The 13,565-nt window shown below is 37.4% G+C and overlaps 1 protein-coding gene and 1 pseudogene across 4 annotated transcripts in view; one reads left to right on the forward strand and one right to left on the reverse strand.

The window, feature by feature from the left end:
- Positions 1 to 266: 266 nt before the first annotated feature.
- LOC100021611 (deoxyuridine 5'-triphosphate nucleotidohydrolase, mitochondrial-like) lies at positions 267 to 693 on the reverse strand (annotated as a pseudogene).
- A 6,878-nt stretch (positions 694 to 7,571) lies between these two features.
- Positions 7,572 to 13,565, forward strand: part of HDHD5 (haloacid dehalogenase like hydrolase domain containing 5) — a 29,914-nt gene continuing 23,920 nt past the window's right edge. Inside the window, exon 1 of one of the 4 annotated variants that reach the window (XM_007503835.3) lies at positions 7,572 to 7,784. In XM_007503835.3, coding sequence (XP_007503897.1) covers positions 7,656 to 7,784 — 129 coding nt within the window. In that variant the 5' untranslated portion in view covers positions 7,572 to 7,655. Of the gene's footprint in view, positions 7,785 to 7,873; positions 7,996 to 8,041; positions 8,398 to 13,565 lie in introns of those variants that run through there. The other 3 variants (XM_016425983.2, XM_056799083.1, XM_007503836.3) reach the window with 3 other exon arrangements.

Below are 13,565 nucleotides of genomic sequence, written 5' to 3' on the forward strand. Positions count from 1 at the left end.
ATATAGGTTTGGGGTTTAGGTTTTAAAAGGTTACTCTATTACAAAAATGAATAATGTGTGAAGGAAATTTATCCTTCCCCCTTTCTAGGGTCACACAGGTGACACCATCTCCTGTCAACTTACCTGAATACCTGGCGTGAGCCTAAACTTGACTGGAACATGAGGATTCTGTGAAGGAAATCACTGAGTGGATTTTATTTTCCAGCAGAAATTAATTTTATTGACTATGTTAGGGGGGAAGTTGCTACATCTACTCTTACGCGATTTTAGTTTTGACCAGTAGAACCAAAACCTCCCGATCCACGTTCAGTGTCATCTAAGCCTTGGACTTCTTCAAGTTCTGGATAAAAAACCCATTCACAAATCAGCTGTGCAATCCGGTCACCCTTTTTTACTTCAAAGGTTTCTTTGCCAAAATTAAATAGCACTACACCAACATTTCCTCCGTAATCTTCATCTATGACACCAGCTCCTACATCTATGAAGTGTTTTGTAGCCAAGGCAGAATGTGGAGCAACTCGACCATAACAGCCAGGAGGAAGAGGAATCTGAATATCAGTTTTCACAAGGGCTTTCTCCATGGCTGGTATTGTATAATCATAGGCACTGTACAAGACATAGCCAGCAGCCCAGGGCCGACTCCTTAGAAGGGACAGTGGCATGCTCAGAGAGGCAGGTGAAGCAAAGGCACATGTAAGTCTCCTTCTCTTGCTGTGCAGTAAGAAAGGAAGGAAGGAAGGAAAGATAGAAAGAAGGAAGGAAGAATAGAAGGACAGAAGGAAAGAAGGAAGAATAGAAGGAAAGAAGGAAGAATAGAAGGAAAGAAGGAAGGAAGGAAAGAAGAAAAGAGAGAAAGAAAGAGAATGAGAGAAAGAAACAAAGGAAGGAAGGAAGGAAGGAAGGAAGGAAGGAAGGAAGAAGAAAGAAAGAAAGAAAGAAAGAAAGAAAGAAAGAAAGAAAGAAAGAAAGAAAGAAAGAAAGAAAGAAAGAAAGAAAGAAAGAAAGAAAGAAAGAAAGAAAGAAAGGAAGGAAGGAAGGAAGAAAGAAAATTACCTTGTAACATAGACCATTACAGTAGCTTTAGAGAAGTATAGGATTCTAGAGCTGGAAGGAGGCTCAGAAATCATTGAATCCAACCTGTTAACTTTATAAATGAGAAAACTGAAACACAGAGACATGAAATGCACTGGATCCTACTGATAGCAATATCAAAACTGAACTGAGACCCATGTCTCTTGACTCTCAGTTCTTGTCATAATACCAAATCAACTTTTTTTTTTTTTAAATCCTTACCTTCAGTCTTAGAGTCAATACTGTGTGTTGGCTTCAAGGCAGAAGAGCAGTAAAGACTGGGGAATGAGGGGTAAGTGACTTGCCCAAGGTCACATAGCTGGGAAGTGCCTGAGGCCAGATTTGGGACCTCCCATCTCTAGGCCTGGCTCTCAATCCACTGAGCTACCCAGCCATCCTCCAAATAAACTTTAACTAATCTTTCTGCCTCCAGTTTCTCCTCTTTCCCAACCATCTTGTGCTTATCAGATGAAAACAACTCCAATAGTCTTTCCCTTCTCCTAAAGAGTCAGTAAGAGAGGCGATATGGTGTAATGGCTAGCATGACACCTGGACCCACAAAAAGCTAGGTTCAAATTCTGCCTCTGATACTTTCTAGTTGTGTAACTCAGTTATTTAATTTCTCCGAGACTTTTTTCTTAAATGGACAATGGGGACAATAACACCTACAAGTAGATCCCCATGGTATTGTTGGGAGGTTCAAATGGAATAATGTACATAAAGTGCTTTGCTATTTTTAATGTGCTACAATAATGTCAATGATGATTATTTTAGCATTCTTCTGTGATATTATAGCCGTAGATTTGTAGGTCTAGAATTGGGGGAGACCTTAGTGGGGACTAATCGAACCCCTTCATTTTATATATGAGGAAAATAAGGCATGGAGAAATTAAGTCATTTGCCCACAATTCTAAAGATGGTGGGAGTGTGGAGCCAAGGTGGCTGAATAGAGGAAGCTTTACAGCCATGTGCCCCCCAAATTCCCCTCCAAATAACTTTAAAACAAGACCTGAATTCTAGAGCTGCACGGCCAAAAGAAAGTTGAGGCGCAACATTTTTACTGTCTCAGACAATTTAAGAGGTTGGAAGGTGGGATCTATGAGAATGGGATGGGGACTGGCCCAGAGCACCCACTGGCCAACACCAGCTTTGGGCCCTGGAAGAAGCTATGGCAGCACCTGCAGCTTCAGAAACTGTAAGGGACTTGGACGACTGGTCAGAGAGAGTTAGAGGGGGTCACATATTAGCCCTGTGCTAGCACCATTCTGGGCGTTGTTTGGTGGCTCCATTGCCCATTACCCAGTTCCAGGCACATTTGGGGCAGAGGACAGTGCTCGTTCTTGTAGCTATAAGGGAGCAGGAACCTTTCTCGGGTAAGGACCTAAGCTCTCACTAGAATAGTGTGGAAAGTTAATATTAATCCATACCCTTTTTTGGCACCTCAGAACAACTTTTTTGTTGTTAAAGGATAAGAAAAGGTTGGATTTTAAGACCAAAGCTACAAAATTGTTTCTTCCTCCTTGCTGAAGTAGGAATATAGATAAGTTATTGGTTTATTTATAAATTAATTATTGGTTGTTATTTGTATATTTATAATATATCAATATACTATCAACATACAATAATTAATATAATAATTGATACATATTTTATGTAAATATTTATAAATAGTATTATTTATACATTTGGGGGGCAGTGAAGCAACTAAATAAGATAAACAGAATGAGGGAGAGAAAAGTGGACAGCCACTACTGGCATCCAGAAGACTCCCTTCTTGCTGGATTGAGGTTGGAGTCCTCCAAACAAAGAGGTTTGGGAAAGGGATGTCAAGAAGAAACTAACTTGGAGTAGGGGGAGGAAGTGGAGCTCTTTCCTTGGAATCTCAGACTGAGGTAGTGTGTGGGCTGGTTTATGATGGGGAGGCAACTAAGGAAGAGACCAGACACATATTTCTTTCTCTGGCCCACTTTTTTATTATTTAACAAATATAAATTAAGGTACATTCAACAGAGACTTTTCATCCTAACAGCAGTGACTGAACTTCTCCCATTACCTTGGAAGCACCAAAAACTTACCAACCCCTAGAACTAGCTGTGAAAATAGCAGTGCAAAAAAGCCTGGAACTTAGAACAGTGCCCAACCTCTAACCTCTGGGTAAAAGCTGGGAAAATGGGCCAACAACAAAAATATCAAAAATGAAAATAGCTACAAGGAAATCAAAGAAAAATGTAGATTGGATCTACGTCTGAAAAGAAGTCCTAGAAAAGCTAAAGAAAGAACCCTCAAATATTTTAAAACTCAAGAGTGGTAGAGGAAAAATTGGTGAAAGAATGAAAGCAATGTAAGAAATTTATGAAATTATGAAAATTATGAATTAACATCTTGGTAAAAGAAATGCAAAACATCAAAGCCAGTACTTAAACACTTCCTCTCACTCTCAATTCCATGTTTTTTCTACTGCTTAGTTTCAAGTTCTTTTGCCAGGCATTCAAGACATTCTATTTTTTCCTGGGTTATATATATATATATATATATATATATATATATATATATATATATATATATATATATATATATATATATATATATATATAAAATCATGCAAAACATATTTCCATATTGTTCATTTTTGTAAGTAAATAATCTTACAAAACCAAAGCCCCCAAATATATACCCAAATAAACAAGTGATAAATTATATGTTTTCATCTGCATTCCTACTATGATGGTTCTTTCTCTGGAGGTAGACAGTATTCTTTTTCATAAGTCCCTCAGAATTGTCCTGGATCATTGTTTGCTGTTAGTAACCATGTCTATCACATTCAAGACTTTCTAGAATTCAGCAGATATCATTCTCTTGGTTCTACTCTTTTTTAAAACTCTGCATCCTTTCAAACAGATTTTCCCATTTCTACGAATTCATAGTAGTCTTTGCTTAGACATTGCTTACTACAAAATAATATTCCATAGTTTTTGCAGGCATTGTCTAGACAATGGTCACTCACTTAATTTCCAGTTCTTTTCTATTATAAATATTAATGCTGTAATTATTTCGGTAAATACTGGACTAGATCTCAAATTCATAACTGTGTAACACAAAAGGGAGGCCTCATCATTTAATTAGAAGCTAGGAAACAATCCTCCAGGTTTTAGGTGTTTGCCTGGGGAAATAAGTGATTCAGCTTATCCCTGCACACAAAGGCTATTTATACCTATTCCATACAATCTCTGCCACACTCAGAGCCCAGACTTCACTATTGACAATAACCTAAATTTCACTGCCAAAGACTGAAGCAATTTTCCAGAGAATTCAGCCAAATGCACAGTTGGACTCTGAATAATCCCTGGTCAGTTCATTCATTCATTCATTCATTCATTCATTCACTCAATAAATATCTATTGATTGTCTACTATGTGGGAGGCACTGTTACTAGTCACAAATAAAACATGGACCTTGATCTCAAAGAACATTAATACTGTTGATTCTTGAAGAAGGACTACCACCAGCTAATTACTCAATTTTCTTCTGGGTCCTGAGGTAACCTTAGTGGGGAATACTCTCACCCTTAGCTCTTGAGCCCTTACTAGTATGCTTCCATTTACACAAACCATGCCGTTCATGATCATGACACACTTAAATCTCAAACATTACTTAGCCATAAGGCAAATGAAATAATAATAACATTACAGATACTCATAAATTAAAGTAAGTGTATGGATAATAAAATGAATTATAATCAGGGATATGCGGGGGCCAGCCTGCACCTCTTCTCAAGAGCCAATTGTTAAATTTTCAGTGTAAACATTTACACTTCAGAAATTGGCAAACACTATAGTTTGTGTTATGAGTTATTGTTTTAATTGTCTAGATTTAAGATAGTGATGAAGTAAATGTTAATAATGAAGATCAAATTTGTCCTGGGCACAGTCTCTTATCTCCTTTACCGTTCAGTGGCTTAAATCAGAGCCTGCTGGCACTCAGTGATTTACTGTTTACTTAAAAGGTCACTCACAAAATTGTTTCTATGACTTAAAAAATAATAATACTTTAATAGTGTAAAATTGAGATTTGAACTCTGGACTTCAATCCCCACAAGTCCTTGCTCCACTTCCCCAAAATGCTTTGTAACCTCATGGAATTCTGAGGTGGGCAAGATCGAGAAGGTATTTAAGCTGATTACAAAGGCTTTTGAGTCTCTTTTGGACTTCTGTTTTGGAGCAGATGTGGCTCTTTCCATAATGTAGGTGAGGTCTTGTCTAGGCCTCTGGCCTAGGCATGTTTTCCTTATCCTGTATTTTCTTTAATCCTTAATCCTTAATAAATCTCTAAAAAAATATAATACTCCTTGCAGAGAGAAACTAATTTCTACCTGCCTCAGTCTCCCCTAAATTTTAACTTCTTTCCAAAGAATTATAGGAAAGATTTAAAGTTATATTGTGAGGGATCTCAACTACAGAGGAAGAATAAATGTGATATAAGAACAAATGAAAAGCTGTCCAAAATAGAATGGTCTCTCCTAAATGCCTTCATGGGATGAAACCAATATGGTAGGTAATGGTAGGTACCCTAGCCAGAATTCTGAGGACTCAGCATCCTGTGTGATCTTGTGCTAGGAACTCAACCAGTCTTGGTCCAAATTTCCTTTTCTGTAACATGATAGCATTGGTTGAGATGCCTTCTAACTTTTTTTTTCATCTCCAGATCTGTGATCCTATGTACTGCACATCAGTAAAAGATAGGTGATCACTTGTCAAGGCATTGTTGGACTTTCAAAGTCACTTTAAATGTAGAGATTCTGAGAGGAGACTATTATATAAAAGGCACAGTGGATAGATTGCTAGCCTTAGAGTCAGAAGACCTGAGCTCAAATCCAGACTCAGAGAACTTACTATGTGACCATGGGTAAGTCACTTTAACTTCTGTCTGCCTCAGTTTCCTCCTCTGTAAAATGGATCAAGTAAGGCAATATTTTCAAAGCACTTAACATGGCATTTGGAATGTAGTATATGCTTAATAAATGCTCATTCCCTTCCATCTCTCCTCTTATAAAAAAAGAAACTTTAAGCTTCTTGTACTCATTCTCTCTTTAACTAGGGTTAGTTCTAGTAGGGAGAAAGCCTGATATATGGGATAGAGGACTCAACTAGTTGAATTTCTTGGTGGATTTACCTAACTTCTCGGTGCCCTAAGGCCACACTGAAGGTCTAGAAGTTATGAGTTGTAATTTACATTTATTAATTTACTAAAAGGTTTATTAATAAAGGTATTTTCCCCCTTTACCAAATAGTCAAACTAATTTGGCATTAATTTGCCAAAAGGTTTAATAAAGATGTACTAGGGTTGCTACTATGTAGTTTCAAGAAAAGTTCTCCATAATGATAAAATCACTGGACTGGATAAAATGAACCTCCATAGGATCCCCCTCTTACCCCTCACACACCATGTGATCTGTGACACTTGCCTCATTGGCTTTTACCCGACTCAAGGCATTTTCATTGGTTCTCTTCCAAGCCTGGAATGTTCTTTCTTCTCATCTTATCTTCTACATTAAGTCTTTCTCTATTTTCCCTTACTTCAGCTGTCTTCCAGTTTGCTGATTATTTCCAATTTATCTTGTATACACAGCTTGTCCATTCATAGCTGTTTGCATGTTGTTTCCCATTAGAATGTGAGCCCTGAGAGATCAGAAACTCTTTTGCCTTTGTCATCCTAGTGCTTTGCACAAAGCTTGGCACAGAGTAGACACTTAATAAAAGTGTATGTTTGTTTTCATTGTATGTTTTTCAACAGGGGGAACAAAACTTTGAAAAGATGAACAAGTAGTAGTGAAGAGATAGGGAAATAACTCTTTATTAGGGAAAAAAAAAACCCAAACCAAAAAAAGAAAAAACTGGATTCAAATCCCATCATTGCCATTTTCTAGGTATATGATTTTTTGGGGGGCAAGGCAGCTAGGTGGAACTGGAATTGGAGTTAGGAAGGCTTGAGAAATTTATTGTTGGTGTGACCCAACCTGACATATATTCTAGAATAGCAATGATAAACTTGTATTGATTGATAGGACAATAGTATTTAGCTTCCAGAGTCATTATGTGTCTCAAATAAGATAGCATACAGAAAGCACTGTGCAAACCTTAAGGTGCTATATAAATACTTCTAGTTATTTATTTCCCCTTTGAATTCGTTTTCTCTTCCCCAAAATGAGAGGATTGGGAGTTGGATTTGACCCCTAAAATCTCTACCAGCTTTAAGGGGAATGCAGTCTAGCAAGCCGGGTCATTGAATTTCCTTTCATTCATTGGCGAGCTCAGGCAGGGACCACGTGCTTACGTGGTCCAATCGGGCCCACAATTAAGCCTCATCCGGTAAATGACCTCTATGCCTTTCCAGCTTTGCTGGGAAGACAGAGGACAAAAAGAAAAGGGTTAGATGAAAGAACTACTACTCCCGAGAAGCTTTGCGGCATTTGCTCCGCCCCAGTGGAGGGAATAGGCCCCTGATTGGCTAAGAGGAGGGACCGAGAAGGGCCCGGGCAGGGCGAGCGCGGGCCTGTTGGCTGCACGTGCTGGCAGCGGCAGGATCAGATGGGTTTGCACAACTGTTTCACGGCGGTCCGAGCCGCTCCGGGTCGCTGGCTTCGGCATCGTGCCCTCTGCAGGGGATGGGAGCTTCAGGGCAGCCCCGGAAGGAGCTACGCAGCCGGCCTCGCGCAGGTGAGAGCACGCAGGGATACGGAAGGCCAGGATGGGGAAGAAGCCGCGTAGATCGAGGGGGCGGGGAGGGAGGAGCTGATCTCTGCAGTTCCCGTGGCCTTAGATCTGGCCCCCAAGCTTGTAAGCCGTGACTGGCTCCACCTCCGATTCCAGGCACTGCCACGCCTTCCTTCGTTCCTCCCGCCTCCTGGCGAAACCTCTGAAGCTCTCTGTAAGATCCTCACTTTCCCTGCGGGGTTTATAGAACCCCTTCCTTACCTACTTCCCCGCTTCTCCACCGAGCTTTCCAAATCCAAACCGTTTCCTTTTCCTTCCACCTGCTTTTCCTCCCTTTCCTCACAGTTTGCACTTTTTGCTTCGAATTTTGACTCTTTTTTTTTTTGAAACTCAAGTGACTTAGGAAATGAGTTTCAAGTGATTGACCCTTTAAGCTCCTTTAGAGGAAAAATTCTCCTTTCCTTCACCACCCCCAAGCCCCCGAAAAAAAAAAGTGCCATGGAAGTATTCCGCTGCTTAGTTTAGAGATTGAGCAGCAGCATAAGCAGCAACAGGAAAGGATGGGAAGGTGGGTTGGCATGAGAGATTGGAGATATTTAAGCCAGGGTCAAAGGAGGTAAGTTGGAGATAGAAAAGGTAAGGCTTGAATTTGTACTTGCTTATGTCTCAACATTGTATACCTTATGTGTTTCTGGCCCTCTCAAACTTCGAGCCCCTCTTTGTGATTAGACCCCCTAGTAGAATGGCAGCTGGAAAGTCCAGTTGCCTCATTTAACAGGAAACTGAGCTACACCAAGGTGGAATTGACCCAAGGTCTGTCAGAGAGTCGTGGGGGAAGGCAGAATTTCGGGTTTGACGTCAGGTCTTTTAAACTCTATTGCCTTAAAAATAAACAAATAAAAAAATAACTTGATATTTTTTGTTTTGACATCACCCCACAGAGTGCTTAATCCAAAACAATCTATTCGTAGTTAACTGTAGGTTCACTTTGATAGTGTGCTGCTAACATTGCCTGCTGTGTTTGGTTTGTGTTGCTTCTCAATGTTGACTTTATACTGTTGTAATTCATATGTAGAATGCTTTTATTTTTCGTTGTGCTTTCTTCACAATTCATTTCATAACAAGTCTTATGATTCTCTGAATTATTAATATTTGTCACTTCTTACAGCATAGTAATTTATGTAAATATGCCACAGTAAATTTAGCTTTTTTCTGGTTGACAGGGAATATAATATTTTGGGTATTTGTATACATGGGAATTTTGTCAATTATATTTTCAGGCAAAAATCCCAGGTAGTAGAAATCCCTGTATCAGATTGTTTTAATTTAGTGCTTAAATTGTGTTTAAATTTAGAGGAGCAGCTAGGTAGCACAATGAGTGCCAGACCTGGAGGACCTTGCCTCAAATCTGGCCTTAGATACTTACTAGCTGTGTGACCCTAAGTAAATCACTTAACCCCAATTACCTAGCTCTTACTGCTCTTTTCTCTTGGAATTGATACACTTAGTATTGACTTTAAGACAGAAGTAAGAGTTTTAAAAAATGAGTAACTTTTTCCCACAATTTCCAAATATTTTCTAAATTAGTTGAATCAATCCAAAATTTCACCACCAGTTTCAGTACATTTTTTTCTACAGCTCTTTCAACAGTGACTTTTCATGCCCTTTATTATTTTTGCTAACTTGATAGGTGTGAGGAGATAACTCAAGGTTGTTTAATTTGCATTTCTCATCATTAGTGATCTTGAACTTTATAATGTGGTTATTTGTAGTTAAATATTTATAGTTAAGTAATTCTATTAAGTTAACTATTCATATAGCTTGACTATCTTTTGAGGAATGACTTAAATTTTTTTTTTTTTATTAAACCTTACCTTCTGTCATAGAATCAACACTATGTATTAATTCTAAGGCAGAAGAATGGTAAGGGCTAGGCAAAGGGGGTTAAGTGACTTGCCCAAGGTTACAGAGCTAGGAAGTGTCTGAGGCTAGATTTGAATCCAGGACCACCCCTCTTTGGGCCTGGTGCCCCCCCTACCACACCCCAGTGACTTTTATTATTATAATTGTTTCAGTTTTTTATATATTTTGGGTTATCAAATATTAAGGGATGCTTAATGCAAAGATTATCCTTGAAAAGATTTTCTTAACAATTTGTTTTTTCCTGTGATTCTACACTTATGTTATTTATGCAAAAGCTTTTAGACTGTTAAATTTTCTCTCCCACTCAGTTCACTTTATTCTTATTTTTGCATATATTTTCTACATGCTTATTTATATATACAGGCTTTTCTCTATGGTTTTTTTTTATCTGTCCCCATATGCAGATAACCTCCTTGCTGCATACAACACAATATTTGTTCTCTTTTCTGAAGGAAACCCCCCTCCCCCATTCTATCAGTTATTGTGTTATCTCTCTCCTCCCTTTCATAGTCTATCTCTTTCAAAACAAATCTCTATATATTGCTTTCACTTTCTCTCTTTCCAGGCTTCTTAATCCTTTGCACTGTGGCTTCAGCCCTCATATCTTAAATGAAACTGCTCTTTTCAGTGCTACAAGTAATCTCTTAAGGGCCCAAACTGGTGGCCTTTCTCAATTCTCATTCTTATTGACTTTGCTGTAAGAACTTTTAACCATCCTATTCTTCTGATACTCTTCCTTCTCTGCTTTTTTGGGACATTGTGCTTTATTTTTCTACTTTTCTGGCCTTTTCAGCTTCCTCTTTTATCATTATTATAAAGTTTTTAAAAAATCAATTACATGCTTGTCACCCTCCTTTGCTCTCTTTCTTCATTCATATCACAATCTGTAACTATGGATGTTACTGTTTCAAAACCTTTTATACTCTTTATGAACTTTTATTAGCTTCTGTAGTTTTAATTGTCATCTGTTTGCAAATTACTCTTAACTCCACATACCTAGACCTAGTCTTTCTCCAACTGCCTGCTGGATAGTTCAGACTACATGTCCTGAGGGCATACCAACTTCAGCTTGTCCAAAACTGAACTATTTCCCTCCCTAAAACCTACTTTCTTCCAGACTTTCTTATTTTATGGAACATACTGCCATCTAGTCACCTGGGCTCTCCACTTCACCTTTATCCTTGAATCTTTACTTTCACTTACCCAGCATATCTGATCAGTTGCCATGCTTTCTTTCTACCTTCACAATATCTCTCACATCTTTCCCCTTCTTGGTTCACATGATCATTAACCTACAGTGGACCCTGATCCCATCTTGCTTGGATTAACAACCTTGTAATTAGTCTTTGTCTCAAGTTGGTCTTCTTTCCATTTCACCAAAAGATGGTGTTCTTAGAAAACTCTAGAGAAAAGTGTTTGAAATAACTATTAATTTCAGTGAATTTGTAGAATATTAGATATGTCAATATAAATTACCAGTATTTGTACATGTGACCAACAAAGCCCATCATGAATAGCTAGAAAGAGAAATTCTATTCAAAATAACTACAGAAGCTTAAAAATATTTAGAAGTGTATTTACCAAGAATCACCCAGGTAGGAATCTAACTATAAAATATTCTTTGCAGAAATAGAAATAAAGTTTATAAAAAAGAAAAAAAATAACCAATCAGTGGAATAGTCTGTGTGCACAACATACAAACACATTAACATAGTATTTGATAAACCCAAAGACCCCACTTAATAAGGAAAGGATTAACTTTTTGGGGAAAAAATATGATGGGAAAACTGGATAGTGGTCTGGCAGAATTAAGTTTAGACCAATATCTCACACTAGACATAAACTCCAAACAGATAAATGGCAGCTATAAAAGGTCATATTATAAACAAATTAGAGCAACAAGGAAGGAATTACCTGTTACATCTATGGATATGGCAAAGGCCAGTGACTAAATAAGTGATAAGAAAAATACATAGCAAAAAATGGACAATTTTGATTATGTAAAATTAAAAATTTTTTTGCCAAAAAAAAAATCTAAGAGTAAAAAATGAGAAGGGAAACAACTGAGGGGGGAAAAAACTTTGCAAGAAGTTTCTCTGATAAATTTATATTTGATCATCTTATTTATTATTGAGAATATAATATAACAGTATATCAAAGATATACTGTTAATCCTCTTTATTTGTGGGGGTTACATTCCTAGAAAAAGCATGAAAATGAAAATAGGGGTTTAAGTTTTTCCTGTGATGATCAAAAACTAATTTTCCCCTAGTGTTTGCTGAAAGTATACTTTTCTGCATATAACAATAACATTAATTGTGATACTATGCATTTTTCTTACAAAATAACCATGAAATAACTCATAACTTACGCAAAATAAAATTGATTACATTTAAAATATTTTTTTCTTGATAGCACTATTCCTCAGAATTGTGACCTTTTGTGCTAGTATCTCAATAAAAAAGAATTGGTTTCAGACAATATTTACTTTTTATAAGATATGAAATCTACATTATCATATTGTACAACAAATACAAATTTTAAAACTAAAATCTTTTTAAAGCTGAATCTTACCTTTCACTCTCATAAGGTGGAATGATATTTTGCCAATGTGTCATAAGGTGGAATGATATATATTTTGCCAATGTAAGCTCTCTACCTTGACAGTCCTCTGAAATCCAAGGGAGAGATTGCTGAGGCTTTAGTTGCTGTTCTCAGAAAATATCACCGTGGAGCCCAAAGTACTTGCACTATGCTTTTGAGGGGCATGATTGTAACACAATATTTTATTTTAAAGGCAAACAATGAAAATTGCAATGAATTCACAAAGAACTCTTTATAATAATAGGATGAACCAGACCAACCTGCATTGCACCTCATTTTGTTCTCAACTGCACATAGCTTCAAATATGGGTGGTTCCACTGTGAAAGTGAATATAAAATTGCTAATAAAATCATTTCAGTGCTTGACATTATAGTTAAATGTGCAATGTTGGGTTTTGACTGTATATGTGAGGAACAGATAGAAACTTGTAAGACTTAAGAGCAATTCCTCAAACTGCATATTTTTTGAGAGCCAGGCCTAGAGGCTGGAGGTCCTGGGTTGGAATCTGCCCTCAGGCACTTGCTGGCCGTATGGCCCTGAGAGGGTTGCTTAAACCCTGTTGCTTAACCAATACCAATCTGCCTTCCAACAATAGGTATCTAAATGGATAAAAACCCAAGGAACTTTAAAGCGACTGGAGGTTATAGTTTTAAGGCATTTCAGACTCCAATGAAAATCTCTGTATTCTTTGCATTTTACTGTTTGCTTTGTTTATGGTTTAACTTTGTGATTTTAAGTTCATATATTATTGCATTCAATACTATCCTGTTATACTGTTCATTTTAATGTACTGCGTTTTAACTACTGTTATATTCTGTTGCTTTTCCCCTATAACTATACTGAACAAACAAACATTGAGTAAGCCCATATTAAAAACAGATTTTCTATTTTTGACTTTGTAAATTGTCACATAGAGGATAGATGGACTTCATCAGAACTGGTTACAATTGTATAACAACCTTTGGAAAATTTAATTTGCTAAATATCTCAATTGATTTTAAGGGTTTTCTAAACATGATTTTTAGAATTTTTTTTAACAATCTCTGATCATTTTTGCCTGCCCCTAACATGAAGTGTAAGGCCCATTCTAGTAGCTGAAGTGAAATACAATTATAACCCCCAACCTTTCCCGCATTTCTAAAAATGTGAATGGAAGTTGGGCAGTTAATCCCAGGGCATTTGTACCCCTAGAAGTCTCCAAAAAAGGAGCACCCCTCATTTATAACTTTTCAGCTCACTACTTAACTTCCACCAGA

This window comes from Monodelphis domestica, chromosome 5 (genome assembly GCF_027887165.1).
Source record: "Monodelphis domestica isolate mMonDom1 chromosome 5, mMonDom1.pri, whole genome shotgun sequence".
Classification (NCBI taxonomy): domain Eukaryota; kingdom Metazoa; phylum Chordata; class Mammalia; order Didelphimorphia; family Didelphidae; genus Monodelphis; species Monodelphis domestica.